This window comes from Diaphorina citri, unplaced genomic scaffold (genome assembly GCF_000475195.1).
Source record: "Diaphorina citri unplaced genomic scaffold, Diaci psyllid genome assembly version 1.1 scaffold2395, whole genome shotgun sequence".
Classification (NCBI taxonomy): Eukaryota; Metazoa; Arthropoda; class Insecta; order Hemiptera; family Psyllidae; genus Diaphorina; species Diaphorina citri.
In genome coordinates, this window is record NW_007379819.1 from 1,927 (window position 1) to 19,132 (window position 17,206).

At 38.3% G+C, this 17,206-nt stretch overlaps 1 protein-coding gene and 1 non-coding gene across 2 annotated transcripts in view; one reads left to right on the forward strand and one right to left on the reverse strand.

Annotated features, from left to right (window-relative positions):
- Nucleotides 1-2,217: 2,217 nt before the first annotated feature.
- LOC108253627 (receptor-type guanylate cyclase Gyc76C-like) overlaps nucleotides 2,218-17,206 on the reverse strand; it is a gene marked incomplete at both ends in the record, with an annotated part of 24,293 nt that continues 9,304 nt past the window's right edge. Inside the window, 3 exons of the mRNA XM_026830541.1 lie at nucleotides 2,218-2,363; nucleotides 9,471-9,715; nucleotides 10,144-10,221. Coding sequence (XP_026686342.1) covers nucleotides 2,218-2,363; nucleotides 9,471-9,715; nucleotides 10,144-10,221 — 469 coding nt within the window. The remainder of the gene's footprint in view (nucleotides 2,364-9,470; nucleotides 9,716-10,143; nucleotides 10,222-17,206) is intronic.
- On the forward strand, nucleotides 11,184-11,255 carry Trnap-ugg. Its single transcript has one exon. It is a non-coding gene; the product is annotated as a tRNA-Pro (tRNA).

The following is a 17,206-nucleotide window of genomic DNA, read 5'->3' on the forward strand; positions in this document are numbered from 1 at the left end:
TATTAGAGGCTACGTAACATAATGTAATTGAGAAGACATACTTTCTTTTTGATACAGTGGATCCACATACTTGAACATTTATTGAAACATAATATATTAAAGAGACATTCTACATAAGGCACTAGTCTGGAAGCTTCTAGCATTTTCTAGCAGAACACAAAAAGTGTTGCCAATATAAAAAGACTTGTTTGTGTACTTCTAAAAAATAAAAATACATAGCTACTTTGGTTCAAGAAAAAAAAATTTCCTTGGGAAATTTCATAAATACAACTAAATATTATTATTAGAGATGTACACCACCTTCACAATAATTACCATATTATTTTCTCTTTTTATGTTTCAGTTGGAAAATGACACAAGGAAATTATCTTCAATGGAAAACAATGGCAATAACTCCAATTTTGCTGAAGGCTGGTGTTAAGGAATCTTTAAAATAGAACAATAGCTGAAAAGACTTATTCAAAATCATCAAAAGTTCAAACTTTCCATAGGTCCACTCCAAGCCCCAAGTATATTAAAAAATAATTCTCCAGGCCCAACGTCCAGGAGGTTACAACTAAGGACAATAATATGTTACACTTCTTTCTTTTCCCAAGTACTGACAGGGTCAGCATTTTTTATCAGCCCTAACTAGGGTGATTGTTTTGGGCTGACATTTGGTTTTGGCTACCAATTTTACAAGTGAATGCTCTTCACACTCAAAGGGAAATTACTCAGGTGGGCATACTCCCTGTTTTAAAGTCATCCCGCAACCACCCCAGATATTATAAGTTTGTTAATCATAATCAATCTTTGTTTGTTTCTTTCTTTTTCTTTTCTTTTTTTTTTTTTCAACTTTTTTTTCACTTTTTTTTCCCCAACTTTTATAAATTGTACCAAATTGTATTTTTTTAAAAAATATACCAAATACATAAGACCTTGTTTAGACTGCAGGAGTAAAGGGACTTTTCAGTCTTATTCTGGCAGTACTCGTATTAGCAGGGCATACTCTATTCTATTCTATGCTAGAAGATATTAATCAATCCTGAGTATGTACATAAGGAAATAATTAACTTAAAACTTTGCCAGATGGATTAATTCTATAAACATCAGCCTAGTTAGCTTGAAAGATGTGTAAGTTCTAGGTCACAACATAAGCCGTATTTTCCTTTCGCAATTTCCCCTCTTCTGAAGCTCGTTTCCCCTTTGATAGCGCCTGTACTCAATGGAGCAGTTGCATTTGGGTAAAATTTATTAATAAATGGTCGATTCCTACGTAAAAAGTTGTGAAAAATCCAAATCTGAGGTCAAAACTCCAAAAAATAACTTTAAAAGGTCGAAAATTCAATTTTTATTTTCCGTTCTAATGAAAGAGTTCAAATATGTGTGACGTCAGACTTTACGCGTCATTATAAGAAGTCAGCGGCGATAGCGGGTTGAATGCTTCAGTTCCTGTTGGATCACTCAAGTTAAACAACCTTGGAGTGGTTGGTATCTGAATGGGTGACCATCAGGGCGATCGCGTGCTGCTGGCTTTTACCGCCCTACTTAGGCTGACTGAGAAAAAGATTTAACAGTCTTGTCTCAAAGAGGACTAAAGAGGTCTTCTCGCCCAATGTGTTGCTAGAATGGCATAGGAGGAATTTTATTGTTAAATAAAATGGCATTTTCGCTATTTTGTATCCTCTATTTTCTTATCTGTTTTAACATTTTTATTTTTCTTTTATACGAGGTAGTTGTGTATTGGTTTTTAAAAATCCATCAGCCAGTGTTAGAGTGTTTTTCAAGAAAATTTACAATACAGAGCAGAGAAAAAAATAGGCAGAATTTATTTGAGGATAAGAAATGGGCAGAATTTATGGTTTGAAAAGAATTGAGTAGAATTTAAAAGAATTAGGCAGAATTTATGTGAGGAACAGAAATGGACAGAGTTTAACGAGGAAAAGAGTTGGGCAGAATTTACATGTGGCAAAGAATCATAATAAAAAAAAGCTGAATGAGAAAATTGTTTCCCAAACACCACCTCCATGCATACCCACATCCACATGAAGGATGAGCATTGAGCAGAATGAGGAATGAGGTCTTTGTTTGATTAACTAGATTTTAATTCTTCAGAGAGAAGAGGAGAATCTAATTGAAAAAGTTTTCCCAAGTTGTTTAGTGAGAACAATAAATTCCAACTGGAGCAGTGGTTCCCAACTTTTTCAAACTAGTACCCCTTTTCAAGTTGACACTTACCCTAGTATACTGTGGTAATGTGTACGGAAGAACCTCTGCATGATAGCTGTTGTATTACTGGTAGATTCGTTTGCTTCCATGGTAGATACTAAGGCGTTGGCATATAGATATACCGCATCGTATAGGTACGCAGCTTCCGGCCTTATCTGCAAACCGAGGAAGTAAAGAGTATTAGTTATTTAATTTCACGATTCGTATGGAACTTCACAAAGTTACTGAGTCTTCCATCGAGAAGAAGTAGAGAGGTAAAATTAATAATAATGGTATCTATCCTCCAATGATGTATTACCTGATTAGGGTTACCAGACAAGAAATTTCAAAAGGAGAAAGGAGGCTAAAAAAGGCGGACATTTCAACCAAAAGGAAGACGCAGAAAATAATCAACACAAAAACCACCAGTACCTATAATAAGTAACATTTTTTTTTTTTAATCTATGTAAAATTGTACAGGTGAACTAGAAAACCACCAGTACCTATAATAAGTAACATTTTTTTTTTTTAATCTATGTACACTTGTACAGTGTACCTAGGAACATACCTACCACCTATTCATATACCTACCTACTGAATCTACGTACATTGTAGGTACATGAACTTAATTGCACAAAAATTAAATTTATGCTTTTTAAAAGGTCGAGTCCTGACGTCCTCTTCTCAACGGAAAACGATACATTACGTAAATTAGGTTTACGAGGCCGAAAATTCAAAAACGAGGACATTTTGCTTTATTTTAAAAAGGCGGGCGGACGGAGGACAAACGTATAAAAAGGAGGACATGTCCGCCGAAAAGCGGACGTCTGGTTAATATAATTATCCTAGTGACATAATTGGTTATTTATTTTATATTTTGGCACGCCCGTGTCCCCTAACATAGTTATATCAAGAACTTGGGATTTTGGACACATCCACCAGCAGAACAGTGCATAATTTCCGCCACTTTGTAAGTCACAAGTGACACCTCCACAAACACAATTAACAGTATTACCTTCTTTTCTCTCTCTTGAAAATGTTGATTTCACACATTTAAGCAATTTTTTTATCTTTTTTTTCTCCTCTCTCGAAAATGATAACTGTCACAGCACCCTTTCGATTCGTCACTGGGCCCAAACCAATATAGAATATAACTAATTAAGGAAGATTCGATTAATATTTATTGCACATAGTTAATTAAGATTAATACACTTTTTACGTGACCGTGTGAGTTTCCAGTTAGGGCACAATGTCTGCTGACACCAGACAGGTCTGGGGTAGCTTTGACGATATCGAACTTTATAAAAAAACAAGTAATCACTCAATTGTCCAAGCATTTACTACGCGCATCAATAATACAAGAATATTGCTTATTAATTGTCAATAATGTCAGTGGGATTTTCTTTATTTTATTACCTCTTGATGAACCTGCTTATTGATGGTAAGATTGGTCAGTGAATTACAAGAAGAATGGTATTACTTCCTTGCTTCTATACTCATCTTTGGATGCCTTGCACATCCACCAACATTGTTTTATGAAAACTTCTGTATTCTTAGCTTACTCACCTAGATTATTGTCTACAAACTTTTGTAGTCTTAGTACATCCACTAACAGTTTTTGTCTGAAAAGAACATTATTTTGTAGTGTTACACCATTAATATTGTTTTGTAGACTATTTCGTACTTTTGGCACATCCACCAATATAGTTTCCTATATAATTTTGGATTTTTGGCACAACATGTACCTACATACATATCTTTGACAAATTGTGAAATAGGATGCATATATCTACCTATCGTCTTTGCAGTAGTGCAACCTGCAACCTAATCCATTCTGTGTGTATATCATTTAGCATTATTAATTATTTACGTATTTGCATGGTGCTGGGCATATTTGACACCATTGCTTTGATGTATTCCATTTGGGACCATTGCTTTACTTGACACTTTCACTCAACGGTGAACTTCTACAATAGTTTCGTCAATCCCATGTTCATCCTCACGTTTGCTATTATCATGCTCTATTATCTCCACAAATTATTCTCCACGTAGGTATGTTACATTTATGTCAGGAATCTCATTATCAGTATCTTGGCTTGTAACAAGTGACAAATATCTTGTTTCATGTCCATCATATTAAGAGATTCTACAATTCCATTTTTAGTGATATCTTTTTTTCCCCGCTCCGTTTTGGTTGAGAATAAAAAAAGTTCCATTTAGAGCTTGGTTCACTTGTTTTTATTAATCTGAATTCTGAACGCAGTGGTGTGGATACCAGAGAAGACTCTGGGGACAAATCTCTATATTCGCGAAAGTTTGCATGTCTGGAATTCCCGAATCGACTTACAAAATCTGAATGTCTGACTTCCTGATCCTGTTAATATAATTTTTACCTAACTAGTGAGGCTAATGAAATAAATTGCACGATGTACGAAAACTTTCGAAGCTTTTGGCTGTAGTGAGATTTGAAAAGAATTAGCATCTACCAGAATACCTAGTAAGCATTTGGCTACCTATAAGCAAATACTGGACTTTTTAGCCGTTTAGCGTCACTTTTTTCCCGTTCACTACCAAGGCGATTACTAGGTAAGGAATTTATGATTTGTAGGTAGTTTTTCCATCTAAGTGTTCCTTCTACATTGTAGTATTGTGTCACAGGTATTTACCTACTTCTGAAAATAAAACTGTAATTACCTGTGAAAACCTTGAGATTTAACCTTCTGAGCAACGTGTATTTTCAGCCTCATTACTATTTTATCGTCAAGACAAAAGTTAAGTTTCTTAATGTTTGGGGTGGTGTTTGGAAATGCAGACACAAGTTTGGACTTTTTTGTACTTTCGTGCAAGAACAGAGCAATGCTATCTTTCTGGCATAGAATAAGACAAGTGGTTTAAGTACCTAGAATTCTTTTTGTTTTCACAAACTGACATTTTGTATACCCAATAACGGAGTTAGCATGCTTGGATAAAACATTTCCATTTAAGTTTTCCATTCAAGACAGAAGGAAGTTTTATTAGAACCAAGAAGAAGCATAAAAATCCAGGTTGATGGGATTGTAATTATCATGATCATTACAATCGTTTCATACATGCTAGAAAGAATTACAACAGGAAAATTAAATTCTTATAAGACTATGCAAATGATGAATTTCAGATATTAAGGCCCTGCCCTTAGTCCGAAAAATATGGACAGTTCAACGTGCGGTACGGTTGCCCAAAGCCCCAAACTTCCGAATTGGTCAATCCCATCTCCTAATTTATTATTATTTTCGTTAAAACTGGGTACATGATAAACTAATAAGTATCTATTAAATATTATTAAATATGTTTATATTAGACATCCTAGGTTATAAAGTTATGAAATAGGTAACTACAAAACTTATTACCTTTATATGATACAAGGTAGGTAGAGGAGGGGACGAAGAAGAGGAGGTAGGTAGAGGGGGAGGAGGAGGAGGAGGAGGAGGAGAAGAAGAAGAAGAAAAAGTTGCAGGCAGAGGGGGAGAAGAAGAAATTCTAGGTAGAGGGGGAAATGAAAATGAAGATAGATATGAAGTAGGTAGTATAGTAGGAGTTGGAGGAGGAGGTGAGAGTTCTAGAAAAGCACAGTTATAATCACAGTTAGACGTATTAAACACAGATTTAAAGTGTTGCGCAAATGCGTTAGATATTATTTTAGAATTTGTGGTCACCTCATTTAGGTAGTATAGTAGGAGGAGGAGGAGGAGGAGGTGAGAGTTCTAGAAAAGCACAGCTATAATCACAGTTAGACGTATTAAACACAGATTTAAAGTGTTGCCTAGGTAGCGCCAGTATGCAAGCACGCTTGCGGAAAAGCAGAAAGAAATGCGCAAAAATGTACGTGCACAAACACATTAATGTGTTGCCTGCGAGGGAGTTTTGCTCGGGACATTTGATGTGACGTCATCGTGTACGGGAGCGTATGCCGTGACTTACGATTTACCGGTATTTTTTAAATCGATTTATCTCGGGATCTAGAAGTCGTAGGAGAAAAAGTAAAATTCCGTTGGTCCTCATTTTTCCTGCTCTATGACTTTGAAACATCACCCCAGTAAGCGCAACTGATCTATTATTTATAGGAAAAAAGGGGAAACGTGCTTCAGAAGAGGGGAAAATACGACTAGACTATGTGGATTGGATAGTACATATAGTAGGTACATAGTTAGTAGTTATTGGGTATATGTATTGTTCATTTGGGAAAGTCCATGTAATAGTCCAGTAAGATGGGGATTTTTCCAGGAAAAAATTCCCAAAGTTTTTTTCTCGACGGTTTTATATGTATTTTTTGGCGCTGACCAGTCTTGTCTCAAAGAGGACTAAAGAGGTCTTCTTGCCCAATGTGTTGCTAAAATGGCATAGGAGGAATTTTATTGTTAAATAAAATGGCATTTTCGCTATTTTGTATCCTCTATCTTCTTATCTGTTTTAACATTTTTAGGGAAGCGAAAATCTCTATGCTCTTTTCTCTCAACTCCAATCTCTTATGTTCTTGGCCTTGGCCTAAGGTACTTCGGAAATATCTAGGGGACCTTCCCTTCACTCCCTCAGGAGCGTCACATTTACCACAGGATCTTCCAAGATTCTTCCCATATCTCGTAATATTGCCACGAACTTCGTTAAAATCCCCTATACCTAGATGATGTGTAGATTGTATAGAATGTATAGTATACCTATTTCGTTAAAACCCCCAATAAAGTCCCGCTTGTAAAACCCCCGACCTAATCCCTGTTAGTCCCGTATAATCCTCTTAGTGTACGGGTACAAGGTACATATTTCATCCTACGGCTCTGCGAAATACTAAACTATCTTTGAATAATCTTGGCCTGTTTCAAAGACAGTAGTTAGTATTAGAGTATGTGATTTTAGTCATTTTACCCTTTCCCCCCGGCTTATTTCAGGAGCAGAATCTTTCGTTTTTTCTGATCAGGTATTATTATTTGGGCAATAAACAAAGCCTCTATGGTTTCATGTCCTCATAGGTCTCCTTGGACTACTGAACAAAAATTGATCTGGAGACAAAACCAGACAAGTTAGCTTATATTTTTAAGGTTCCAACGATGCGTATTGAAAGTAACATACCAACTTAAAGTAATCGTCATTTTCCACCCTAGTCCCTGATTCAAAATGGCGGCTGCACTTGAAAAACATACCTACCCAAAATGAACTTAAGCATAAGTTCCTAATTTGGGCATTTTGATGAAAAAATTTCCACTTACAATCTTATTGGCTCCGATGTCCTTGAGCGGATTGACAAAGTTGAAGGGCGGCTGTTCACAATAGTAATTCACTTGTTCCGTGAAGTTCTCATAGCCACGAGCCGTCAATTCAATTCAATTCAATATTTTTATTGTGATATTTGACAAACTTTTTACACAATTTACAATAATACTGGGGGGGTGCTAAACATTTTTATTTTCCTTTTATACCATTTAGTTGTGTATTGGTTTTTAAAAATCCATCAGCCAGCAATAGAGTGTTTTTCAAGAAAATTTACAATACAGAGCAGAAAAAATAGGCAGAATATATTTGAGGATGAGAAATGGGCAGAATTTATGGTTTGAAAAGAATTGAGTAGAATTTAAAAGAATCGGGCAGAATTTATGTGAGGAAGAGAAATGGACAGAGTTTAACGAGGAAAAGAATTGAGTAGAATTTACATGTGGCAAAGAATCATAATAAAAAAAAAAGCTGAATGAGAAAATTGTTTTCCAAACACCACCTTCATCCATACCCACATGACGTACCAAACACCACCTGTCTGGCTAGGGGACGTTAAACAGAGAGAAGACTAGCGTCTGGCTTTGGGACTATAAACAGGGAGGAGAACAGCTAACCCTAACCAGCCTAGCAAGCTGGCAGTTCCTCAAAGGGTTCTCTCCGCTTTCAAAGACCAAGCACAAGTCCTCACGATGGTTGACTGCGGTTCAGGACGAGCGAGCCAATTTAACATGGCTAGAGTTAGAGACCATCACCCCGATGTATAGCAGATACAAAAAGACATCTTTTCTTTATTCTGCTATCGCCATTCGGCGAAAGCTAAAGCCGCTACAACAACAACAACAATGGCCTTATCTGTAAACAAAAAACAAATGAAACCATTAGCCCATTGGTAACGCAGTCGCGTGCCATGCAGAAGGTCCCGGGTTCGATTTCCACCATTGACAAAAAATTGTACTCGTATTGTACTTACTTTCTGGTGTTGACCAGCACCTATTGGAATTACTAGTGGTTGACCCGTCCTTTGTACGGGACCATCACACACACGCACACCACTATCACACCCACACCCACCCACAAAACCACCACACACACCACACACACAAACTCATCACACACACACCCATCACACCACACATCCATCGCACACACACCCATCACATCACACACACCACACACACACCCATCACACCACACACACACACACGCACACGCACACATCTATTTAGTGCGACAGACAGACATACACACAGACAGAAATTTTTCTAATGTGATTTTTGGAATCGTGGATGCATAAGGAGTAAGAATAACTAAAAATTTCACGATTCTAACCAATGGACAGACAAATCTACAATTTTATTTATATAGATTTCTACGGATTGCTTTCTGGTCTTCTCGTGTTGACCCAGCTCCTAAGTGGGAAGTACGTATTATGTCTCTTATCGCCCATCTGATGAGAGGCATACTATGAGACGGGCATGCTACGACATAGACCACAAGCGTCTAATGTAGCAGTTGTTTCATTGTTACCATTCGTTAGTGCTATTTTCGCAAGAAAACGGCTTGACCACTTTTGAAATGCTGAAAGTTAGCAATGTGAACAAATGCATAAGTACCTACCTAAAATGTTAATTTCAATTTAAATTTCTACTCACAATCTTATGGGCTCCAATGTCCTTGAGCGGATTGACAAAGTTGAAGGGCGGCTGTTCACAATAGTAATTCACTTGTTTTGTCCCGTAAAGTTCTCATAGCCACGAGCCGCACTAGGTAGAACGCCAATATAGGAAAAATATCTGTTACCCTGATAGACCTGTTCATCTTCTTTTCACGAGAAAACGGCTTGACCAATTTTGATATAATATTTTTAAGGTTCCAACGATGCGTATTGAAAGTAACATACCTACCAACTGAAGGTAATCGTCATTTTCCACCCTGGTCCCTGATTCAAAATGGCGGCTGCACGTGAAAAACATACCTACCCAAAATGAACTTAAGCATAAGTTCCTAAATTGGGCATTTTTGATGAAAAAAATTCCACTTACAATCTTATTGGCTCCAATGTCCTTGAGCGGATTGACAAAGTTGAAGGGCGGCTGTTCACAATAGTAATTCACTTGTTCCGTGAAGTTCTCATAGCCACGAGCCGCGCTAGGTAGAACTCCAATGTAGGAACGATAGGCGGCTTGAGCTACCGGGTCCGGGTTGTCGAGTAACATACCGCGCAGATATTTCTCAGGGTCCCGTGAGTCGTATTGCTCGATGTCCACGCCGACTACGAAATATTCACCTGCGAATAGAGGAAGGGAATGATTTTTTTTTAAAGATGAGTGTTTCACCACCGTTTTTATTTCGTAGCAATGAAACAACTGCTACATTAGACGCATCTGGTCTGTGTCGTAGCATGCCCATCTCGTAGTAGGTATGCCTCTCATCAGATGGGCGAGAAGAGACACAATACTTCCCATTTAGGTGCTGGGTCAACACGAGAACACCAGAAAGTAACCCGTTGAAATATTTGCAATCGAAAAACGAGTACAAACTTTTGTCGATGGTGGGATTCGAACCCGGGACCTTCTGCATGGCAAGCAAGCACGTTACCACTGGACCAACCGTGCCCCCGAATTTGAACCCGGAACCTTCTGCGTGGCAAGCGAGCGCGTTACCACTGGACCAACCGTGCCCCCATGTTGTTTCTACATGTAGTTTTGTTTTTACCTTTATCAAAAAGTCCCATTTCCTCCATAGCTACCATAAGGCCCAGATGTTCATAGTAATGCCCCAGAATAACATAGACTGAAACAGACAAACAAACAAACCTACAGTCAAAGTTTAGGTACAATTTATTAGTGAGATGGGTTATAAGTTGCACATTGCATATCCATGTTAGATTTTGGGCTTTCATAAAAATTGTTTATGCAGTTTCTTTGTGTTATTATGTCACAACTTTCGTACCTACTCACTGCAGCATTGTAGGATTTTTCCCAATATCTCAATAATCCTAAAATCCAATGTTTACCTACCATGCTGGCACGCGTCGCTATGCGTATTTATATGTCATAGCTACTCATTTTCCTCACGAGGCTGAGTGGGCCCCGCAACAGCCAGTCACGGAAATAAAGACAGCTTTAATCTTCTTCTCCAATCTCTGCCTAGTCCATATATCTTTGTTTCCTTATCATTTGACCTTCAAACAAAACATGGTACAACATAAGCCGTATTTTCCTTTCGCAATTTCTCCTCTTCTGAGGCTTGTTTCCCCCTTGATAGCGCCTGTACTCAATAGATCAGTTGCGCTTACTTGGGTTTGGTTGATATTGCAAAGTTATAGAGCAGGAAAAATGAGGACCAACGAAATTTTTCTTTTCCTTCTACCTACGACTTCTAGATCCCGAGATAAATCGATTTATAAAATACCGGTAAATCGTGAACTTTGACGTCACGGCATACGCTCCCGTAGGCGTTCCCGCGTGCAAGGCGAGCGCAGTGACCACTACGCCATGGGTGCTGACTTAGAAATTGTTTTTAACTAAGGATACACGAGAACGAGTAAATCCTAAAATAGGATACTAGATAGGAAACAAGAACCTGCAAAGAGCTGCAATGATAATAAGAAGCAAGGTTACATTTTCCATTCGGGGGAAACTTTCGGAAACGTAACCGATTTCCGATGCCGATGGCGCCATCTTGGATTTCGTTTGGTTTAGTTTGTTTAGTATTACGTACAGGAGCTATCACGCTCAAAAGAGGTGAAGTCAGCTCCCATGGCGTAGTGGTCACTGCGCTCGCCTTGGACGCGGGAGACCCGGGTTCGATTCCCGGCGGGGTCAAGAAATTTGTATCATGCAAATGATTGATTCCGTGACTGGCTGTTGCGGGGCCCACTCAGCCTCGTGAGGAAAATGAGTAGCTATGACATATAAATGCGCATAGCGACCGGTGCCAGCATGGTAGGTAAACATTGAATTTTAGGATTATTGAGATATTGGGAAAATCCTACAAATGCTGCAGTGAGCACCAAAGTTGTGACATAATAACACAAAAAAACTGCATTTACATTTTTTTTTTACATTTACATTATTATTATTAATATTATTTTGAACAAACGAAGAAACTGCTGGGAAAAAGGGACTCTAATCCTATGTCAATGAAGTATTCTGAAAAAATCTCCATAAAGTGTTCGAATTCGAATTGTCACTGCTACAACAACAACATCTGGACAATCGCGAGCTGCTAGCTTTTCCAAAAGTTTACTAATTAGCGTCACTTACCCCAAGTACTCAGAACATTCAGGAGCAAAACGACCCACAGGGAATAGGGATGCATACATCCCCTTGAAAACTCTATAGCCCATGATCCCAAGCAAGAGCTCCTTTCAAAACTAGGATCTCTAAACCAACACTTCAATAGAACCCATTAGAAACTAGATTCTTTGTCCCTATTAGTGTTGACAACTGCTGTAGATAGGGCATTTTAGACCCTATTTATACTTGCCATTGGTAGGTAATTTCAGTAAATTGTTTACTGACACGCTAACCGTGAAGGTCACAGGTGGAAAACGCACATTGTTTCATAAAGGATTAATAAATTAAGAGAAAACGCTAATTAGAGGAGAGGCAATGAGTCTATTCTTTTAGGCAAGAAAGTCACAAACATATGTGATGTGTCATAGAGTCATAGTAATAGAGCATATGAGAAAAATAAATCACCTGTCCTAATTATGTACCCATTATAATATTGAAGCATGAACTTTGCACATGCACACTCAGGAGGCATCTAAACTGGAAATTGTGGCACCTTTACATGAGAGAAACAATAATTAAAATTTTATTGATGAGCTGCGCATAGTTTGGATTGTCACAATGACGCAATATACTACTCAGACAGAATTGTTAGATTAATATTAGATTGAAATGATTGAAATTTAATAGGTGATACTGCCATTGAACTTGTAAATCACTAAATTCCACTTATTCCTCCTGATTCTATCAGGATTCTCTCTCTCTCTCTCTCTCTCTCTCTCTCTCTCTCTCTGTCTCTCTCTCTCTCCTTGGCCTAAGGTACTTCGGAAATATCTAAGGGACCTTCCCTTCACTCCCTCAGGAGCGTCACATTTACCACAGGATCGTCCAAGATTCTTCCCATATCTCGTGATATTGCCACGAACTTCGTTAAAATCCCCTATACCTAGATGATGTGTAGATTGTATATAGAATGAATAGTACCTATCTCGTTAAAACCCCCAATAAAGTCCCGCTTGTAAAACCCCCGGCCTAATCCCTGTTAGTCCCGTATAATCCTCTTAGTGTACGGGTACAAGATACATGTTTCATCCTACAGCTCTGCGAAATACTACCCTAATATCTTTGAATAATCTTGGAATAATCTTTGAATAATATCATCTTACACACCTGATTACTCCAAACTTGTAGACCAAATTCAGAGTCAAGTCTCACATTAGGTAAGTCGATCGCAAGACTGTAGGGACAAGATTTCAACTTTGAAGGCGCAACTTGGAACTTTTCAACTTGACTTCATACTTCTTATCAACCGTATAAGTCAACCATTTAGGTTGGAACGTACTTTTTTTAAAGAGGTTTGACAGAGGGAACTGTAACTGCTATGGTCTTATCGTCCCGAAATCGAAGAGAGAAGGAAGACAGGATAGTATTAGAGTATGTGATTTTACCCTTTCCCCCGGGCTTATTTTAGGAGCAGGAGCAGAATCTTTCGTTTTTTCTGATCAGGTATTATTATTTGAGCTATAAATAAAGCCTCTATGGTTTCATGTCCTCATAGGTCTCCTTGGACTACTGAACAAAATTGATCTGGAGACAAAATTGATCTGGAGTTAGCTTAAGTAAATTTTACTGACGTCTTAGATCACAAAGGAAACGTTTGAAAAACACTGAGAACGGAATTTGTTTCGCAAATTCCGTTCTCAGTGTTTTATATATGTCTATGTATAGGTACATATAGGTATAACGTTTGAAAAACACTGAGGTCTGGGATGATATATCCCACTTTTAAATAATCTTTAGGAGTAAAGGGTTAAGATTAAGAGACAAAACAAAGTGAACACACTATACCTGCCTAGAGTAGGTGTTTACCTATGTCCTATAGTCACCTAGTTAAGTAAATTTTACTGACGTCTTAGATCACAAAAGAAACGTTTGAAAAACACTGAGAACGGAATTTGTTTCGATAGGTCTGGGATGATATATACTATTTTTAAATAATCTTTAGAGGTAAAGGGTTAAGATTAAGAGACAAAACAAAGTGAACACACTATACCTGCCTAGAGTAGGTGTTTACCTATGTCCTATAGTCACCTAGATCGTTACCGTCCTATAGTCACCTAGATCGTTACCGTCCTATAGTCACCTAGATCGTTACCGTCCTATAGTTACTTTTAGACACCCTGTAGGAAGAAGTTTTGGGAACACTATTTTCAAATGAAATGACAAGTGACAAGAAATCTAATATAATATTTGGAAAAAGAGAGAGAGATGGAGACAGAATATGAGAGAGAGAGAGAGAGAGAAAGGGAAAGAGAGAGAGAGAGAGAGAGAGAGAGAGAGAGAGAGAGAGAGAGAGAGAGAGAGAGAGAGAAACACCATAAACAGTGAAGGTAGCCTTTAGCAAGCTCTTCGATTCTCTGAATGAATGTGAACTTTTGTAAGATTGTTCACCACCATTGGTTCACCAGCCTAGTTAGCTTGAACCTTGGAAGGTACAGAGTACGCCGGCGTTGTAAGTGCTAGGTCGTGGGTTCGATTTCCGATCGGAGGCGAACTTTATCTTAAACAGAGGGTAAGTGTACCATTTGGCCCACCTGCCCACATTTATTTTTCTAATTTTTGTTTTTATGACTACAATTTTGAAATACCACTGGTTCGATAGCATTCTTTAAGCCCTTTCTTTTGATGAAATTAAATCTTGAAAAAGTTCGTCCAGTTCAGACTTATTTGGCGTAGACCCACAGGTGGGCCAATAGATGGTACGTTTTTTAGGTGGGCGAATAAATGGTACACTTACCCGATAAGGTTCGTCCTCGTGGTTCTCGGAACGGCCGGTTTTCTCTTATCCTGTCCTCCTTCTCTAAGTTCTCTTTTCTATTTCGGCACAGTAAGACCTCTGTTGTTACAGCTCTCTCTCTCTTTCTCTCTCTCTCTCTCTCTCTCTCTCTCTTTCTCTCTCTCTCTCTCTCTTTCTCTCTCTCTCTTTCTCTCTCTCTTTCTCTCTCTCTTTCTCTCTCTTTCTCTCTCTCTCTCTTTCTCTCTCACTACCTATCTCAAGAAGAAAAAACACTTTTATCTCACTGTGTTTCGTTCTCTCACAAAAGTCCGATTTGGAAATCCATCAGTTTCCTATACTCTCAGAAGAGTCAAATTAGAGAGAGAGTAAGTGAGGGAGAGAGAGAGAGAGAGAGAGAAAGAGAGAGAGGGAGAGAGAGGGAGAGAGATAGGAAAAGTCAAAAGAGGAAAAACTGGAAAAATATGAACTATGAACAGTATGAAGAATCGAAAAGTGAAAATATAAAATGAACGATGTGACAATGGCAACTGTGTGGTGCTTTATGGGAGAAAATTATACAGGGTGTGTTGAAAAAAAAATTTTTTTTTTTAAGAGGTTTGATAGAGGGAACTGTAATTGCTAAGGACTTATCAGCTCTAAAGAGAGCAGGAAGACAGGATAGGAAAAAGCCAGCCTTTCCGAAAACAATATTTTGATAGAAGGGACTGTAACTGCTAAGGTCTTTTCATAAGATTTTTGATAGAGGGAACTGTAATCACTAAGGACTTATCGTAACTAAAGCGAAGAGAGAAGGAAAACAGGAAAGGAGAAAGTCAGCCGTTCCGAGAACGAACCTTATCTGTTTAGGATCAAATACCGGTCGGGAACGGAAACCCTGACCTAGCGCTCACAAGACAGACGTTAGCGCTACCAAGCTAACAAGGCTGGCTCCGCTTATATGTCGAAGTAACTCTGTATGCAATATTATTTGATTAGGAGAGAAAGTTTCATTTCTTATTGAAAGCTGACGATATGTGACACACATCAATAGGATAAGGAAAGTCGTGTGATGTTCACACCAGATTTTTATGTAAAGTTTTGATAGAAGGGACTGTAACTGCTAAGGTCTTTTCATAAGATTTTTGATTGAGGGGACTGTATTCGCTAAGGACTTATCGTAACCAAAGCGAAGAGAGAAGGAAAACAGGAAAGGAGAAAGTCAGCCGTTCCGAGAACGAACCTTATCTATTTAGGATCAAATACCGGTCGGGAACGGAACCCCTGACCCAGCGCTCACAAGGCAGTCGCTAGCGCTACCAAGTTAACAAGGCGGGCTCCGCTTTTACGTCGAAGTAACTCTGTATGCAATATTATTTGATTAGGAGAGAAAGTTTCATTTCTTATTGAAAGCTGACGATATGTGACACACATGTCTAATGAGATGAGAGGAAGAAGAAGTGGAGGAGGAGGAGGAGGAGAAAGAAAAGTAGAAGGAGGTAAAAAGGAAGAGGAGAGAAGAAAAGAACATGAAAAGGAGGAAGAGGAAAAAAGAAGAAGATGAGATGAAGATAAGGAAGAAAGGAAGAGAAATCGAAAAAGAAGAGGAGGAGGAGGAGGAGGAGAAAGAAAAGTAGAAGGAGGTAAAAAAGAGGAGAAGAGAAAAAGAGAACACGAAAAGAAGGAGGAGAAAAGAAGACGATAAGAGGGGAAAAGGAGAGGATGAGATTTTTTTTTTAAAAATATATAACCATTTATTTATAAACATACGTAAACACAAATCATCTCAATATAAATAAGTAGGTAATACATATGACTTACTCTTTACCCATGGAGCAATTTAAAATATTAAATGCTCTAACTCTAAGAGAATAAGGAATAGAAATCGAAGAAGAAGAAGAAGAAGAAGAGGAGGAGGAGGAGGAGGAGGAGAAGAAAAAGGAGTACCTCATTGCGGGGTCGATTGTACCATTTGGCCGATTTAGATGAACCCAAACTAATACCAATCCGGTCTTTGCTCTTTGGAGGCCCCGGAGTGAATTCTACAGTTCAATGAACTACCAATATTCTTTAGGTGCTGTCAGTAAAAAAAAAAAAAACACTCCTCAAGACATCACCAGAAATGAAAGATGATGCTAAACATAGTTTTTACTTTTTCTAGAAAATCATGGGAAATATTTATGGAAAAACAGGATCGACCTGTGAAACTTGGTACGTGTGTTGGGGACTTGGGGATGACAGTATACTGACTCGAGAATTTTGAAAGAGAAGAAATTAAGAGAGGGGAAAGATGGAAGAGAATTAGAAAAGGGGAAAGGGAGGAAGAAGGAGGGGAAAAGAGGGAGTATAGAAAAGAAAAACATAATAAGATTTAGGTCTGGTTAGGAAGCACGAACAAGTACTTGTATACCTGCTTGAGAAAAATATTGAGAAAAAATTGAAAACAGGAGAAAATAAAAAAACGAGAGAGATAGAGAAAGAGAGGGAGAGAGAGAGAAAGAGAGAGAGGGAGAGCGATAGAGAGAGAGAGAGAGAGAGAGAGAGAGAATGAAGGAGGTATAGTTAAAGTAAAATGTTAAAGTGAAAGAGAGGGAAGAGAAAGAGGAGCGATAGAGGAAGAGAGAGAGGGAAGAGAAGAAGAGAGAAAGGGAGATAAAATAGAAAGAAGAGAGAGACAGGGATAGGGAGATAACAAGAGAGAGAGAGAGAGAGAGAGAGAGAGAGAGAGAGAGAGAGAGAGAGAGAGAGAGAGAGAGAGAGAGAGAGA